The sequence below is a fragment of the Neolamprologus multifasciatus genome, chromosome 17 (genome assembly GCF_963576455.1).
Source record: "Neolamprologus multifasciatus chromosome 17, fNeoMul1.2, whole genome shotgun sequence".
NCBI classification, from domain to species: Eukaryota; Metazoa; Chordata; class Actinopteri; order Cichliformes; family Cichlidae; genus Neolamprologus; species Neolamprologus multifasciatus.
This window is the reverse complement of record NC_140455.1, coordinates 32,440,071-32,459,103: the sequence shown is the minus strand read 5'-3', so window position 1 is coordinate 32,459,103 and position 19,033 is coordinate 32,440,071. Positions and strand designations below refer to the sequence as shown.

The 19,033-nt window shown below is 41.7% G+C and overlaps 1 protein-coding gene across 1 annotated transcript in view; it reads left to right on the top strand.

Moving 5' to 3' along the window:
• Nucleotides 1-372: 372 nt before the first annotated feature.
• The window catches only part of strip2 (striatin interacting protein 2), a 41,923-nt gene continuing 23,262 nt past the window's right edge, over nucleotides 373-19,033 (top strand). The window contains 4 exon segments of the mRNA XM_085138722.1: nucleotides 373-5,330; nucleotides 10,588-10,657; nucleotides 16,946-17,020; nucleotides 18,800-18,934. Of these exon segments, the coding sequence (XP_084994848.1) occupies nucleotides 5,220-5,330; nucleotides 10,588-10,657; nucleotides 16,946-17,020; nucleotides 18,800-18,934 (391 nt within the window). The 5' untranslated portion in view covers nucleotides 373-5,219.

The window sequence follows — 19,033 nt, the reverse complement described above, 5'->3', positions numbered from 1 at the left end:
AACCCACAGTGAAACCATGTCATTCGCTGCTCTTCTTTCTCACCCGCTCTAGCGACGCCAGTGTTGAAGTAATGAAAAGTATTTTTATTTGGTCCTTCACTTAAACAAGAATACTGTAGTAGAAGCATGGCAGGCTTTTGGATCATCACGAGGGTATACTGTGTATTTAGATGTTTATACAGAAAAGATTTTTCTATCTTTCGTTTATTTCCTCTCCTCTAATATCATTGCAGTATAACGTTCTAATGATGCGTGTAATAAATATACTCGAACTCTCGTTTTAAATACTGTGAGAAAATATTTACAGAAATACCAAACAGCAGCCACCCCGGTACGTAAAGGAGCAGCTCACCTCAAAAATCAAATGTAGTTTGTTTGTTTGTTTGTTTCTTTTCTTTCAAATGTAGGTTGTAGCTTTGTTTGGATCTGCCTTCTCTTGAACGTCGTGGAACTAAAAAGCATTACCTTCTCTTCTGGTTCTTGGAGCATTAAAAAAATCGATCTGAAACTAGGTAGCAGTGTCACTTTCGCAAAATTATGCTCCGGCTATTCAAGGTAAAGGAACAAAACTCCACCCTAATATTGTGAGCAGCTTCATGTAGGAACTGTTCCTTCCTGCTGAATTACAACAACCCTCTCACTCATAACGCTTATTTTTGTGACAGGGTGTGAACACTAATGGGTGTCCCCCGTCTCCTGAGCTGTTTGTTTGGCTGATGTAGACAGAAGAAAGAAAATAGTTCCTACATGAAACCGCCAATAACAAGATGAGATTTTTACCCACACCCTGCTGGGCAGGCGGCGTAGACACCCAGGTTTGTGACTGCAATAACTCGAGAATGAAACAATGTATGATTTTTAACTTGATACCATAGTTGCATCTACTAGAAGGCTAACAGTATTTTTGAGTTACCGCTTTAAGCAAAACCCCACTTACTTCTATTATATTTAAGAGAAGGCAGACGCCTCTACAGCATACATCTGTCTGTGCAGTGTACGTTGTGGATAAAATAACACTAAATGCCAGGAAAATCTATTTAATCAATGACTGTGAGGTGAGCTGTCCCATTAAGCAGATTTCTTCTGTCAGGTCCTCAGTAAAACACACGGTGCTGTTAAGAATTACTGTATTTGTCATAATCAGATGACACAACTCTTTGGTACTCACAGATGAGTTGAGCTTACAAATGAAAGACGGCACGCACACGACATCTCTGACGTGCACTAGCCTTTCAGGTCCATTTCCGCCTTTTCTCCCACCCGGATGGCGCTTCCTTTCTTTGTCTGTCTTTCTTAAGGCTGTAATGAGCTGCACAGTCGCCATCCACTGCAGCTCGTCCCCAGCTGAGCTGACATTTGAAATTAGAAAAGCCCTGACAGTGATTTCACCTGAAGTGTACCCCGCCGCCACACCGGCTCTGCACCTGAACCGATCACAATCTCTTCTGGCGTGCTGCGAGACGCCGCCAGCTCTGCTTTCACACACTAGGATCAAACGCACACAGAGTGGCTCATTACCCAAGTCTGAAAGTTTACTGTATCGTACTAGATATGAAAGGTAACATTAAAAGTTTTATTTTTTGAAAAGGTGGGAGTGGCACAAAAAAAACTTTGTTTACCAGTTGAATAAGTATGCTTTTGCAGGTCAGTTTAATCGAGTAGTTCAGCATTTTATTTTGAAGGGTTCCTGAGAGGGCTTGTACTACCTATTTGACGAGGTTTCATGCATCTGTTGAAATTTTGGTCAAATAAATAAATAAAACTATGTTCCTTTTTTGTTTTAGGCAAAAATAAGAACAATATGGGAACCCTTTAGTCAAACTATACTGAGTCCCTTTCATCCGTCTCTTCATGTTGTTGACTGCTTGTCTGTAGTACTTAAACCTTTTGTCTTAAGTCTTTTTTTCTTCCTTTTGTGCGTGCGTGTGTGAACGAGCGTGACGACGACGGTGCACATCTAAATGTCTCTCTGTATTTGTAAGCATCCTTTCTGTTTTGTAGGCCATAGTTGCTTTGTTACCAGCTGCCTCAGGATCCTAGCCTGTGCGTTGGGGTGGAGAAACCGTTTTGTTTTTCCGTCAGCGCTCTGCTGACCGGGTAGGCGGGGGAAGACACCAGCATCATAGATGTATATACATACTATATGCAGATATGACAACCTTTAAAAGTATAGGAAGGTAAAAGAAGAATCGACACCTGTATTTATTGTTGTAAATCCTCATACTGTTCAAACTGACAAAAATTCAACATGTTTTAAGTTGTCTAATAAAGAAAAAATAAACCCTATGTTTAAATATTGCAAGTGATAATGTTAGATGATGAGCAATAATGACAAAATTCTGTAATCTGAATGAATAAAAAAAATGGGGAAAAAAAGTTATTCCTTTGTGTTCTGCTTTATTTCTGCTACACATAATACACAGTCACCCAGTGTGTTCACATACAGAGGGGGTTTTTTTATGTCACAGCCTGTGTTGTGTCATCGTGGATTGGTTTCTAGTTGTATTTATGTGCCGTGGAAGAAGAAGACACGTGCAGCTGCTGAGGTCTGTCACAGCCACAGTGAGCTCATCTGAGCCAGCAGCAGTCAGACGGGGACATCTCTGACATCAGCTGAGCCGAGCTGGCTCTGAGCCTCTATTTATTCTAGAAACATTAGTCAAGTTTATGTGAGCAGATTACTTTAAATAGAATCGTATTGTATGTGTGTTACACTATAATCTATTTATGTTCTATTTCAGCTTGTTTCTTTTGAAGCATTTAAAATGAGGTTTGGTTTGGGTGCTACAACAGTAATGTGCAAGCTTAGTTTCTTATATGAAGTGTCACTGTGACAAATCTGCAGTGCTTAAGGTGGAGGGAGAGGGTGGCCTGAAGTGGGCACAGCGGTGGAGCCAGACGGGTTTTATCAAGGTCACCAGACTGCCACCATTAATTTCACAGGGGTGGCTCTGAAACTCACTGTTTCTTACTACACTGCATTCATGCCAGTGTAATACACAATGAGGACTCATTATTAACATTTATTTAACCAACTATTTCCCAACCAGAGAATAGACATTTTTCTATTCTATATAAAACCAGTAGTTGCCAACTGGTCTCTAGGTTTGTTCACTGGAGCCTTATTCACGTAACCCTACAGCGAACAACTTAATGTTACATCTGTCACGTGACTACAAATCCTGAATAGATCCACCACTGTTGTCTGCGGCCATCTTTTACATACAGTCTGTAGTCGGGCCTTTTGAAGCTGCCTTGACCCACCTTTAAGAGAAATTAACCCTGATGATACCATTGGGATAGTTTTTAGACCAAACCTGAACTTTAGCCTGGAATTTATAACAGAAAATAGGAAACCTCGTCCTTGTGAAAACTGTCTGTAGGTACTTTGCAGTTTGTCTGCAGTGTTGGGGAGTAACGGAATACATGTACCGCCGTTACGTATTTAAAATACAAAATATGAGTAACTATTCCGTTACAGTTACCGTTTAAAAAGGTGGTATTTAGAATACAGTTACTTTGTTGAAATAAATGGATTACACGGCGGTACTTCCCTGTTTCATATTGTCGCAGGTCAGGCCTGTTTGGGTTTTGTTTGACAGCTACGTTCTGTTGTTCCAGGCGGCAGCGTTACGGTTGCCTTGGTTACAGGGTGACGCTCTCTCTCTGCGTGTTTCCTGGGTGAGAGAGCGCCTGTTGTTGTTGTGCTAAGCTAATAAGCAGAATGCTACAGGTATAGCTCTGAAGAATGTAGCATCATAGGCAGTGTAGTCCGTGCTGCAGGGAGAATGGACTGCCATACACGTTATGTGTCCGTGAGCGAGGGAGGGAGAAAAAGGAAAAGTACGAGCTGTCATCGAGCAAAAACGGGAGCTGGAAGCATGTAAATATAATAATAACCACTGCAGCCAAAAAGAGTGCCTGACGAGCCCAGTTGTAAGTAAGCTATTAAGACTCAACTGTACACCGTGTTTGTGTTTTCCTCCAAAAACAACAAGTTCCGTTGGAGCAGCCTTTCAACGCCTCTCTCTGTCTCTCGCTAGCAAAGTTGACCCAGACAACAAAGTAAAGCTAGTTTTCGGCTACAAGCCCGACACGAACCCGACGTATTAGCCAGAGGTCCCTTTACTACGGTTCGGAGCCGCGGACCTTCAGTAACAGTAATAAATCACAGCAACAGTACATTCATGTAGTTGTAAACAGCATGATAATATATTAAGTAATCCAAAGCATTCAGAATACGTTACTCTCATTGAGTAACGTAACGGAATACGTTACAAAATACATTTTGGGGCATGTATTTTGTATTCTGTAATGGAATACATTTTAAAAGTAACCTTCCCAACACTGTTTGTCTGCTACCATGAAACTAAACAGTTAATGTTTTTGATAAATCCAATTTGCCCTCCTAAAAAAATCGTCCATCAACTGAAATCACATAAAATTCTGAAAGTGAGTCTACTTGAGTTACATTTAGACAAGTTCCCGCTGCTCCTCTGGCTTGCTCTAGAGTTCCTCACATCACTGTGTTTTTGTAGCTCCTGTGTTGCGTCTGCTGATCTTACACTTGGCCTGCGATGGATTTAACCACCAGTAAATTACTATTTAACCTTGAACTCTCCCTCTCTTGAACCTCCCCCACTGCCCTAGCCATGTGGCACAAGCCTGCTCTGAACTGTTCACTCCAATCATGTCATCTTAAGTGGTTTTTCCACAGTCAGGGGGCTGTGTGTGTTTCAGTCTGCAGGACAATCACCACACAGCCACGCGTCAGTAATTCACAGGGGAAAGTGACAGGAGGTGAAATGACAAATGAAGATGCACACACATGAAGTGATCTGCGACAGTGACATCACAGCTGACGGCAGACTGTGTGGCAGCTCTGCAAAGGGGATGCAGCAGTTATTTTTATAACATGTAGCTGCTTCTAATACTTTGGGCCATTCAACCTCCACTTTAGTACACTAACATCGTTTTGGTTCCATGTGTCAGCTGATGCGACTGTCTTTAACTCCGCCCTCTCGGTTCGAGCAGGGACAGCGAATCAAACATATCGGGAGGGGGGGAGTCGCAGCAGCAGGAGAAGGAGGAGGAGATCCTCAACTTGGCTCTCCGGAGTCGGTCCCCCCCTCCTGACGCGGTGCAGTCTTGAGCTGTCCACCGGACCGGTATGCACTATCCGCGGAGGAGGAGGAAGTGAACCGAGCCGACCGTGAAAGATGCAGACTGAGGACATGGAGGTACCTATCATTAATAACCTTAACGATAACGGCGACAGACAGAGGCCGAAAGGGAAAGATGTGTTCAAGGATCAGCAGAAGGAGTCAGAGGTAAATTCAAGTACAGCACAGCGGGCTCCCACAGCTCCTGGTACAGGAGCGCACTGGACGGCTGTGTGTGCGTACGTGTGTGTATGTGTGTGTTGTTGCTGGGAAGCTTTCAGATCAGCTGAATGTCCTTCCCATGCAGCGAGTCGTCGTCTTGACTCGAGAGCATGCCTGCATGCATGCGGGCAGACGGCAAGGTGTTATTTTGGCAGCGGCTCCTATAAATAACCCAGCGGTAATCCTACAGCGGTGCTCAGCGTGGGGGGCTGCAGGTGGTGAAATGTGACTGCTGCTCCCAGGACCACCGAGCGTAACTGCATATCATATTTATGTCCTCGTGGTGTCCTTTTGGCATCTGGAGTGCATCCTCCATTTAATCAATCAGAGAATCGGATCAGTTTTTGGCAGTCCGCCTGAGCAGATGAGCATTTATTGGTTTTATTTGGGATCTTTGTGAAAGGAGGGATTTGGTTTAGTACGCTTTCTTGGAAACTGAAATAAAAGTGGCTGCCAGACAATAAAATATGTGCAAATTTAATACCTTTTAGGTTTGAACTACAGTATGAGTGATATACTGGTGGCACAATAATAAGCCGATGCTGGCCTGTCATAAATTTAGAATTGTTTGGGATATATATGAATGCTTGGGGCGCGTCAGAGACCTAATTTGGATGCTACAGTATCACTAAATGTACAGTTGTTTCCAGTCCCATACATATCACCAGCAGGTGCCCTCCTCTGCCTTCTAGCTAGCTCTGGAGGCTGTTATCATCTATTGTAAACTGATAAAAAAAACAGAGAGGCACAAATGATGAAAATATGTAGTCAGCGTAAAGGTTGTGAGTTAGAAAGTTTCAATTTGTAATGCGTTTTATATAAATGAGATTGTATTTGAACTCAAACTGCATCAATAAATTATCTCCCTACACTATTAGACTATAATTGCCTTCTGAATTATTGCTACACATCACGGTGGATCAATGCTTTCATGTCATTTGCACCAAATATCGATCCTGTTGCAAATCGAGACTCATCCAACCAGGCAATGTTTGCTTTTTTCCAATCTTCTGCCTGATTTTAGCGAGCTTGTGCAAATTGTACCCTCAGTTTCCTCTTCTTAACCAGAAGGAGTGGGACCCATTGTGCTCTTCTGCTGCTTCAGCAGCAAAGATGCTCTCCTGCACATATTGATTGTAACAAGTGATCATTTGAGCTACCGTTGCCTTCCTTTCAGCTTGAAGCAGTCTTGCCATCGGAGAAATTCCAGTAGATTATCACCTTTCTTCCCCGATTCTGATGCTCAGTTTGAATTCCCACAGGCCGACTTGACTGCATCTACATGCCTAAATGTATTGACTTGTTGCCACATAATTGGATGATTAGTTATTTGCATAAAGAAGCTGTTGAACAGGTATACTTAATGAAGTAGCTAGCAAGTGTATGCAAATAGAATATTGACTAATATGTTGATATTAGAGCCTTTTTACTGTCTAAGAATTTGTACCTGCAAATCCAGTATGAGTTTGTGTTTGAACTGCTGGGTGTACATTGGAATCAGCCAATAAATCTTTTTTTTTTCTTTTTACATCATTGCAGTATCTTTTTTTTGATTAAAAAGACTGAGGCGGTCCCATAGGAGTGGTGTATAAGCATATTTTCTGTGGTTTAAAGACTGTTTAGAGCCACCGTAGACTGCTTATGGGAGTCACCTTCTGTAATATGGACCTGTAAGCTGTAATCTCCTCCGCTATTTCTAAACTTGACTGGCGAGGCTTGTTGTTAAGGCTCCCTCAGTGCTCGGCAGCTATAATTCATCCTCCTCATGAAAAAATTACTAGATGATGGGCTTCACTGGTGGGGTTACTCGGTCCAGATACATAAGAGATGTTACTCAGAGTGCGTTGAAGCCGAAACCATTCAGAGTGCTTTGAAAGAGGACGCTGAATGTTTTTTGGGGGAACTAGAGCATATTCATCATACGGTCAATGGATTGTGGGATAGGGGGGTTGGGGGTGAATGAATGAGGTTCCCTGGCCTCTACAGTTGAACCAGGAATCTCAAACCTTACTCAGTCGTGTACGTGACTGTTTGTCTTTCTTGCTGGCTGGAGTGGTCATCGGTTGTCCATGTTGGCATATGTTGGTAGGAGAGGGGGCGTTCAGCCTTGACACTGCGCCCGGTGTTTGCACGCTGATGCGGTGTAGAGCGTGCAAACACAGGAGCCGTGCCAGTTCAGTTTGGACCCGGGGCAATTTTGGTTATCAGCTGGCGGCAAAGAGAAGAGGAATGGTAAACGAGAGTGAATGGGGGAAAATGAAGGAGTGGAAGAGAGAGACTGGGTAATTGTAAGGAGAAATGTAAGAGTAGCAGCAGACGAAGAAGAGAGGAGAGGCATGAGAATTAAAGAGAAACATAAAGAGACATGTCATTTCGGTTTGGGCAGAGGAGTTAACTTCAGTTTCAGGGATGCCAATGGAGGACTGAGGGACTGAGAGACTCAGTAATATAATCTATTTAACTAATTTATCAAGGCTAATTAAGCCTAAGTGAAAGTGTTAAAGGCCTTGAAAACAAGTCGCCTCAATCTCTTTTACTTTCAGGAGTGGGCTCTTGCATGATCACACAATTTTCAGTGTAAGCTAAACAGTTTGGTTTGTTTTTCTTGAATTTTTGTATATTTTTCTGCATAAAACTAATCTAGGAAATTCTTGCAGGGTCATACGTGTCTTAATTTAGCAATTTTAAAATGAACTGCCAGTTTTAAGGCTGTTTGGTTACACTTAATGTTGTGAATAATTATTTTATTGACTAAGAAAACTAGTAATCATTGGAATTGTATGCATTGTTTAATTATTAATGATGAATAATGTTAATAAAGGATGGTTTTGTAATAGCTGTAATATTATAGTAGCTACTAATCAGATGAAGTTCACTTGATAAAAGTCGCCTGACAAAATTGTTTTTTCTCAAACGTGTTTGTAATGCATGAAGTTAAAGAGAAGACCAACAATAAGAACAAGTCCGAAGTAGGAATGTCACACTATCAGAAATGTTGTTGTTGGTACTAGTACCAGTAGAATTTTTTATTATTTTTTTGTATTACTTACCTTAAAGCTATAAGTTAGATTTAGAGCCTAATAGACATATACCATGCCGATAATTGACGAAAATTCGATATTTCGGCCAATGTTTTTTTGATGACACAAAAAACATAAACCTATTTCTCTAATGTTTGTTATGTGCATTTATTTATAAGTCTTTGGATTCTTTAATTATCTTGGTCCTTAAAAAACAATGATTTCATTATCAAAGATTACTCCTTTACCTTCCAAACATATGTTTCAAATAGGAAAGTTGCCCCCTGGTGGACAAAATGTGCAACAGCAACACTCAAAACATGGTTTAAAGGCATTTCTCCCATCTATTCTTTACTTTTGGCCGAGCTCTAGTTAGGGTCTTGTGATGACACTAATTTCTGCCCTCTGCTCTCCTGGGCTTTCTGTTGTGTATGTTTTATCATGTGGGCTTGTCTGTGTGTAAAGCACTTTCTCACATACACTAACCAGAGTGTGGTAATGTGAAGACATTAATACTCAAGGTGTAGATGACTCTGTGAATTACTGTGATTGCCGTAATTCCTCCCCGGCAAGTGTTAATCCGTCTAAAATGACGATATGGCTCTTTTTCATAACTGTCCCTGGAAAATAAAACCCTTACTGTCACCAACATCCCCCTAGCTTTGGTTCACCCGCCCCCTTCAAAAACAGACAGCCAAGGATAAACACTGCAGAGCCTCCCTTCTGCTGCTTTAAGGGTCACGATAAGCATTTTCCTTCAATCATTCTGACTCCCAAGTGGTTTTCATTTCCTGGTTTACAAGTGCAGTAATGATATCAAATTGTGTTGCTCAGGCTCTCGGTCATAAACAAACTGCCTTCTAATGTCCTGCATATTCTACTTCCTGCTGACTTGGTTGCAGCGGGTATTTATAGGAGACATGGCAGCACACAGTTATTTAACCAGGATGCCTGACTCAGAGATCCTTATTTACCGTCCTGAACCGGTCCCCAGGGCCGTTTGCACAGGGTTAAACACGGCTCACACCCTTAGCCTGAAGCTAAGTGCTGCCAGGAGCGTTTAATTCTCATTAGCATAACATGAATCTTTTATAATCCCTGTAGAGAAATTTCGTGTCACGTTATTATCAAGCACAACCCTTTCACCACTTTGTTCCTACCCTTACACGGTTTTAAAAGCCTCTCTGTATGGCTGCATGCTACTTACTGTGCAGTGTGTCTTGGTGCAAGTTAGTAAGGTGTCATTATGTGTACTGTGCATCCTGTTTCCCTGCAAATGAATTTGTTTCAAAAGGACAGTGACTGCAGGCCTTTCTGCGAGCTTATCTGCCCATCTCCCTCTGTTGTGTGCGTGCGTTTATACGCTTACCCTCCCAACTTTGGTTTTACTTGTTTAAATGTTGAGAAAGGCTTCATAAAATGCATTCATAATTTATTAGGTTTGTCTTGGTCGTTAAGCTAGCTAGACAAAAGAGTCTGAGGCTGCTGGGAGTGTTGTTAGTTTGGTGAGATCTGGGACAAAGTTACATTTTTCAGTTGTCTTGCCCTAAGGTTACGTTCTAAATATGACTGTGTGTGTGTGCGTGGATCACATACTGTTCAAACGCTCACAGATTTTGAGTGTTGCGATTGCGTGAAACATAGAAAATGTGTGCAGCCTGTCTCGTGGGTATTTGTAAATCACAGGGTGAGGCTAATGTCAGAGCTTAGAGAGACCTTTTCCTGGATACAGTGGATAATCTGCTTCGATATGGGGGTGGGGGCATGTTGACTCCCGTGCCTTCTCTTTCCTCTTTTTCTGGTGCTGGCTAGGGAAAGCCTTCTCTGACTGTTCAATTAGGCTGATTAAAGCAGTAGCTGTGTGCGTCCACAGAGAGCACCTGTAACCATGAGTGAGTGGCTCTGCGTAAGAGGATCTCAGAGGAAAGATGTAAATGACTAATCAGCACTGCCTGAAAAATCAGCCACCAGTAAAAAGCCATGGTGAGTGTGTGTGTGTGTGTGGGTGATGTGTGTATGGATGTGACTGCAAACCGAGTACATAGTAATTGTAGGTGTTGGGATATGTAAATATCCCACAGTATGTTTTTGCATCTATTTCAATGTCTGTGGGCGTTTGGGGAAACTGTGATTAACTGAATTCAGCTACATTATGTGTGCTAATGTGTGTTTTGCTCTTGCAGAGCTCCATGGAGTCTCCAAACCTGGAGTTTGAGTACGGAGACACGGACACACTGACTGCTGAGCTCTCTGGTAAGACCACAGACCGTCATCCGTTGGCTTTGGACTTTGCATTCGAAGCCTCAGAATTACCATTTTGACCACCGCCTTGCTTTTGTGGCCGTGTTTGAATGACAGGTGCGAAGTTTCACCCATCAAAAATGGAGCACAGCCACGTGGATGGTCAGTACCACACAGCAGGCCGTATTACTCGTCAAACGAGTCCAATAAAATTACTTTAACAGCCACCAAAAGCGAAAACACGATGCAGGTGCAGATCAGTGACTCGATTGACAATCTGTGTTGGGACACCTGTCAGTCGAAAAGCTGACAGACTTACAGTCATGTGAAAAAGGAACATTTTCACAGGGCTCGATGCAGTGCTGTGCATCTAGTCTGTGCATAATAAATATTCTCCATTGCGGAGGAATTTTGGCTCGCTCTTCTTTACACCGTTGCTTCTGTTGATTAAGAGTCACTGACTTCATTTATACAAAGCTCTCTTAGGGTCCCACTGCAGCATTTCAGTCAAATTGAGGTTTTGACTGGGCCAATGCAGTCATTCTTTGATTCTTTTCTTTTCTTTTTCAGCCTTTCCCTTTGTAGATTTGCTGGATTGTTTGGGAACATTATCCTGCTGTATCTCTCAGTTTTAGCCAAGCAGAATTGATTGCAGAACATCAATCAATCAATCAATCAAATCAATCAATCAATCAATCAATCAATCAAAGCTTTATTCGCCACATGCAGGCTGCCCTGCAGTGAAATGGGACCCCCCCGGACCTTACACACACAACACAGACATTACATGGGGATACAAGTCGGAGATCGGTAGCATTACAGAAAAACACTGAAATATACACTACAGTGGGAAAGTACAAAAGGAAAAAAAGAGACCTCTACTCATGCTGTGCTTCCATGGTAGGACAGCATGAGAACAGGAAACAAAAAAACTCCTCTGCACAAAAAGCACATAAATGTCCTCAGAACCTAGCTAAACAATATTGGAGTAGGCTGTCACATTTAAAAGATACTTTGTCGGTACTAAGAGATCCAAAATATGCCAAGAAAATATCCCCCAATTTCTAAGCCCAAACCAACCTATATAGTTATAGTTGGTATCAGATGTTTGCCCTAATATGCTGTGTGTACTTTCCATCAAACCTGGTGCTGTGTCTATTACAGTCAAATGTCACCTCAAACACTTTATGTTGTAAGGCAAAGACCCTACAATGATACAGAGAAAACCCCAGCCGTGAGACAACCCCCTCTGAGTAAGTACTTTGGTGACAGTGGGAAGGTAAAACTCCCTTTTAACAGGAAGAACCAGGATCAGGGAGGGGCAGCTGTCAGCTGTAACCGGTTTGTTCAGATGCAACTTTGCAAATCTAGTGTTGAATAGCAGGAGCTGGCTGCTTCTTTTTCTCTTAATTCTTATGGAAGCAGTGAGTGTGGACTGTATAGACTGCTGTGAAAACGTTCTCATGACCGCAGATCAAAGATCTACGTCTGCTTGTCATGCATGACGGAGCTCTTCGCCCACAGAACTCCTACGGTGACACCCCTGTTTCTACTTAGAATAGGAACGAGAATGTGCCATTGATTTGAGAAATAAATCAAACATCCACATTCCTCAGGATCCTTTCAGCTGTTTTGTGTTACACATGCAAACAAAGAGTCGGCGAGAACAGCGATGAAGGCGCAGAACAAAAATCTTTTGGTGTTTTTTTTTTTTGCCACGCACAGAAAAAATGACTAACACTAATCATTAACACTGTGATTATTCATTCAGAACCGCAGCATCTGTGTAAGGTGGTAACAGCCTGTACTTGACTTGGAGCTCGGTTAATAATGTTCCTTTCAGGGCCGAGTACAAAAAGATTATTTAGAGAGTATATTATTTATTTTCTCCGATCCGGCTGGTGCGCTGAGAGAAACGTTGAATAAGTGTGTCGATTTGAAGTCAGAATGATGGTCCACCTGGTAGATGGCAAACGGCAGCTGATTTGCCAAAAAGGTTAGTCACACACAAACAGTCACCGCGGCTTTCTGCCGACAGCTCCTCGGGGTAAGGGAATGACGACTGCTCCGAGAACAGGAGGAGACGCGTGACTGTGTGACGGATCTTTAGACTGCGCATGAAACAGACCGAGGAGGACAGCTGCTCAAAGCATCAGAGCATATAATAAACATCATACGGTTACAATAATGTGAATGTGAAGGGGATGCATACATACAAACCTGAATTTTCATCATTATATTATAACTTACGGCAGAAAATAATTGATCTCCTTAATTATATGCAGCATTTACAGTTTGTCATGTGCATGTGTGCTTTTTGTGTTGTGCATAATGGGCTGCAAAGTCGTCCTATTTCATTCTCCTGCTGGTCTTGATGTAGGTGTCTTATTATAAGTGTCTCTATAATATTGAAAGGCCTTTAAGCTCTGTAAAAATCTGGGATTTCCGAGTTAGATTTGTTGTTTTTCGCTGTAGATGGAGGTCTTGACCTCACCCGTCGAGCGTGGGCGGACGGATATTTTGCCCATTCATAATCTCTTTGGCTTTTAGTAGATTGCGGAATACATTTTCTTTGCACTGCATTGTTATTTGGGTTATTTTAATCGGTGTTTGCACAGCACTGTTGTTGTGAGGCTTAGCTCTTGGTTTTTAGGGCTTTGGAATAAAGGTTGTTTAGAGAGATAGATGCAGAGTGATTTTAAGAAAAAATGCTTGTTAGTGGATCTGCATAAATCCTTATTTACATGCATACAGCTGTGGTTACTGAGTAATGTGCTACTTTATTAGTTACACCTTCCCAGTACTGAGTTGGACCCCCTTTTATCCTTCAGAATGGACTTAATTCTTAGTGGCGTCAATTCAACAAAATGTTGCACTTTCACCACCACATCCTCACTGTGCTCTTTTCTATTGAGTGACATTTAAATGCCCACACCGCCATCACCACAAGCCTGAACCATTGACATAAGGCGTGATGGATCCTATCAGATTATTCATGACAAATTTTGACTCTACATCCAAATATCATAGTAGGATTTGAGTGTTTTTTCAGTCTTCTGTTGTCCAACATTGCTGGTATTAGAGGTGGGGATCACCATACATCCCACGATACGATATTATCACAATACTTAACGCACGATACGATATTATTGCAATTTTTAAAAATATTTTGCGATATTCAGATTCTGTAGATAAAGGTAAACTTTATCAATATTCATTTTATCTAATATCAAAGTCTCACACTCAGTCTTTCTCTCATTTCAGTTTTATTGTTGACAAACTGAACGGTTTGTATTACAGTCTAGTCCAACTTAACTGAATGCAACCATCTGGTACAATTTTAGCTATTCTGAACTATGCAATTTATGAAAACTATGCAGCCCCTTCAGCAACTGAAGAATTTGAAAGTAAATTAAAACAAAATATAATTGTACATTAAATAAAAAAGTTTTAAACTTAATTAAAATAAAACATGTCTTAAATTAAAATAAGTAAACTGTCATGTTTATTGCTGCCAAAAAAAAGTTAAACACATTTGGACAGTGAAGGAATGTCAGGATTCTTGCTCAGAAAAAGGATCAACATGCTCTGAAGTCAGTTCCAGTCCACAAAAACGTTTTTTGTAACAAAATATCGATTTCTGCTGTCCCTGTATCGATACATTATTAGCAAACAAAATATCACGATACTACACAGTATCGATTTTTTTCCCCCCACCCCTAGCTGGTATGGTCTCCTGCTGTAGCTCATCTGCTTCAAGGTTCCATGTGTTCAGAGATGCTCTTCTGCATACTTTGTATTGATTGATTATCTGAGTCACTGTTGCTTTCCTATCAGTTCAAAACAGTCTGACATTCCTCCTCTGACCTCTTGCATCAACAATGCATTTTCTTCCAGAGAACAGCCGCTCACTGGATATTTTCTCTTTTTCAAACCAATCTCTGTAAACCATAGAGATGGTTGTGTGTGAAAATCCCATTAGATCAGCAGTTACTGAAATACTCAGACCAGCTCATCATCCACAAACGGCCGTGCCACATTCACTTAAATCACCTTTCTTCCCCATTCTGATGCTCAGATTATACATCCACAGTCACCCAGACTGTGTGTAATTCATTAAGTTGCTGCCCTGTGATTGACTGATTAGATGTTTGGTGTTTGGTGGTGGGTCTATCTTGGGACTAAGAGATTCCTACCACATAAAAGTGCTGTGTCTGTTGGACTCTCATTCAGATTCATCCCTAGCTCTGTACAAACCTGTCAGATGCACGTCTCTGGGTGTGACTGTACTGTTCTATAATGGAGGGACATCTTATCACAGCGGTCCCCAACCCCGGGGCCTCGGACGGCCGCAAGAGTTGAGGCTCAGGTGTGAAATGTATGGTTTTCAGGGTTTTTATCGGTTTTCAGCGTTATTTTGTTATCGTTTTGATCGTTAACTCGGTTTTCCTGGGTCTTTTCACGTGTGTTATGAATAAATCTTCTTTTTTTTCGGTACCGGTACTAGTTTTATTTTGTTGTATTTATCCGCGACACCTTAAAGGCCGGTCCGTGAAAATATTGTAGGACATAAACCGGTCCATGGCGCAAAAAAGGTTGGGGACCGCTGTCTTATCATCACGTTTATTTATATGTACATTATATGAAGCCGGAAATGAATTCAGACTTATGATGAACACGTCTTCAATTAATTCTTTGTCTCCAATGTTAACAGTAAATACATTTATTTAGTTAGAGCTTATACAAGTCTGCATTAGGCCAGACAGACTCAAAAACCTTCTGAAAATCAGTAAAATGTGAATTTCTTTTCTATCAAGGAAATCTAGGACTCTTGGGATACTACGGAATAATTCATCTGGACAACTGCTGACTGAAATACCACAGCATGGTTTGATTTATCCAAGCCTTTTGGAGCAGATGCCACAGAAACATCCCAATTGCATTATGATATTGAACAGCTTCAACACTGCACAATGCAGTTTAGGGAGTGCTGGATTTGAGCATTTCATTTTTAGCCCTTAACTTTAAAAGCCTGATGGGGTGCCGTCGTCAGTTCACCGGGCCGGCGGCATGGATGCACGCAAGTTTGTGAATGTGATAACTTAAGAACAAGTTGACGTAGGAGCTTCAAGTTGATACCATAGGTATATCCAGTGTTGGGAAGGTTACTTTTAAAATGTATTCCATTACAGAATACAGAATACATGCCCCAAAATGTATTCTGTAACGTATTCCGTTACGTTACTCAATGAGAGTAACGTATTCTGAATACTTTGGATTACTTAATATATTATCATGCTGTTTACAACTACATGAATGTACTATTGCTATGTGATTTATTACTGTTACTGAAGGTCCGCGGCTCCGAACCGTAGTAAAGGGACCTCTGACTAATACGGTGGGTTCTGTGTCGAGCCGAAAACTAGCTTTAATAGCTTAATAGCTTACTTACAACTGGGCTCGTCAGGCACTCTTCTTGGCTGCAGTGGTTATTATTATATTTACATGCTTCCAGCTCCCGTTTTTGCTCGATGACAGCTCGTACTTTTCCTTTTTCTCCCTCCCTCCCTCGCTCACAGACACATAACGTGTATGGCAGTCCATTCTCCCTGCAGCACGGACTACACTGCCTATGATGCTACATTCTTTAGAGCTATACCGGTAGCATTCTGCCTATTAGCTTAGCACAACAACAACAGGCGCTCTCTCACCCAGGACACACGCAGAGAGAGAGAGAGCGTCACCCTGTAACCATGGCAACCGTAACGCTGCCACCTGGAACAACAGAACGTAGCTGTCAAACAAAACCCAAACAGTCCTGACCCGCGACAATATGAAACAGGGAAGTACCGCCGTGTAATACATTTATTTCAACAAAGTAACTGTATTCTAAATACCACCTTTTTAAACGGTAACTGTAACGGAATACAGTTACTCATATTTTGTATTTTAAATACGTAACGGCGGTACATGTATTCCGTTACTCCCCAACACTGGGTATATCTACTAAAGATCTTGGACGAGTTTGAATCTCGGTGACCTCAACCTTAAAGTCTAGGTCAGAGGTCAGGTTTTCTCAAAATCTTTTGATTCGAGAACAAGGCGTTGTAGGATTTTGAAGCCTCTGCTAGGAGGCTCATCTTTCTTCTGATGTATTCTTTTCATTCTCTTACTCTTGGGGAATTATTAGTGGGTTTAAATTGCTTCTCGAGCTCTAGAATTAACTGGAAATTAGTTTTCCATCACTGAGTGGGTTATAGTATTTATTTCATCCCTGATTGTATCCTGTTGTGTCCACAGAGCTCTACAGTTACACAGAAGAGCCAGAGTTTGCCCTCAACAGAGACTACTTCGAGGAGGACTTCAGAAGCCATGGTAATGTGTGTGTGTCCCTTCAAGTTCCAGAATTACAAAATTGCACTTGCACACTAAAAGCTGTAAAAGCGACGTGTTCAGTGAGCTGCTGTGGTTTACAACCTGACCGGCGAGGTGAGGCAAGGGTGAGCAGACACATCAAAGCTCTGCTCTTTTAAGCTGTTCAAAGAATTGATATCCCTACAGATTGAAGGGGCCACCCTTAAAGCATGTGATTAACGTTTGGTTATCGAGAACAAAGCGGCTTTTCCATTCTGTACGTCGGCGTTATTATCAGCCTGACAGGAGATCGAGCTTTAATACGGTGTTGCTTTATCTGCTTTTGTGTGGAAAATTGCATTAAATTACGTTTTTCTTGTTGAGCAAGAAGAAAAACTTTCTTCTTGATTTATTTTTATTGTGACAAAGTCGGGTTTTCTGTATTGAGGGAGGTATTATTTTTAGGTTTAGGGCGTTACATCAAGTCCTGCAGAGACGGTGTCGAGGCGCCCTTTGTAGACCGTTTGAATCAGAAGAGAGCGGTCCTCGCCGTCTGTCACTTTCCCTCCACGCTGTGTGATGATGAATAGCAGAATTAGATGAGAGCTTCACTGTTTTATGGAGGACAGAGCTGCCTGTTTGCATCACTGTCTTTCCATTAGTGTTTATATGTGCGGTTTCCTGTTTGACTCGTCCTTTTTGTGGACGTGTTAGTGTAGCATGTGAGAGCTCATCAATGTTTTATCCTCCCCGTCACTCTCATGAATTACAGTTATTATCAAGGCACGTCTAATTGATGGTCTTTGCTGTTTAAAAAAAAACGTTTTTTGTGATGTGTGCTGAAATTAGAACGTTTTTTGTGTGTTTTCCTTGCACAAGTGAGAGTGTGTTAAGTTGAAAGAGATCAGTGAGGATGCTTTACTCCTTAATGCTTATCACTGCCCGTCTAATCAACCGAAGAGTCTAAGAGTAGAAGATGGGAGGAAAAAAATGCCATAGTCCTTGCTAGAGACTGAGTGCATTTCTGCAGTGCTGCTGTTTTTGTAGTTGTTTGAGGTGCACTCAGACTCAGTTTTTGCTAGTCTTAAAAATAGTGTTTTTTTTAAAAGCATACATCAGGTTTCTCCTCATTGCTTTCAGCTATCTCCAGAGCTAATGCAGTGAGCCACAACATACAAGTCTGCCAAAATATCTGAATATAACGGATTCCCAGATGGCAGAACTAACAGCTACTTTTGCAGTTAGCTAAATTAATTGCATGCACGCCACAGTGCCGTAAAATTAAAGCTGGAAATTTGCACTTTAATCACATCTTAATTGTTTTATATGTAATCCACTGTGATGAAGAAAACACCTAACGAGAACAGGAAATGATAAGTACCTCTTTTGTGCAACAGCCAATGAGAATCCTGGGTTTACGACATCCATGTTACTATAGTGCAGCACGTAGCAACTGCATCCTTCCTTGACCGTAGCAAACCAAGGTACGAGGACTGTGTCATTATTATAAAATTATCTATATTCTTGTTATTTTGAAAAATTAACTTCCCTGTAGAATCAGATTGTTTTCAAGTTTCTTTTCCTCACTTTTTCCTCCACTCGTGAGTTTGTAACAGGAACTTTAGCATCTCTTTGTTTTCCTCTCATTTGTCAATCCTTAAAAAATGCTGCAAAGCACATCAAAACTTTGACAAAGTCGACACAGATGCACTCGGAGTTCTCTAAGGCACAGAAAAAAAATACAAATTAAATGTATCTGACTGCAACCTTGAACCTTTTGTTTCTGTGTCCTTTCTGCAGCTCGAGGCAGGCGGTGGATCGAGCTGACGGTGGAGGAGCAGAGGGCGTATGTAATGAGGCTGCTGGACGCGCTGGAGGTGACGGACAGGGACAAGAGGCTGAAGGTGGCCAGGGCCATCCTCTACCTGGCTCAGGGTGTGTGGGCTGCACAAAACGCAAGCCTTTTTCACAGCAGACATTTGGGTTTTAGAGGAAACGCACATGTCTTGCTGTTAATATTAACCGTGGCTAAGT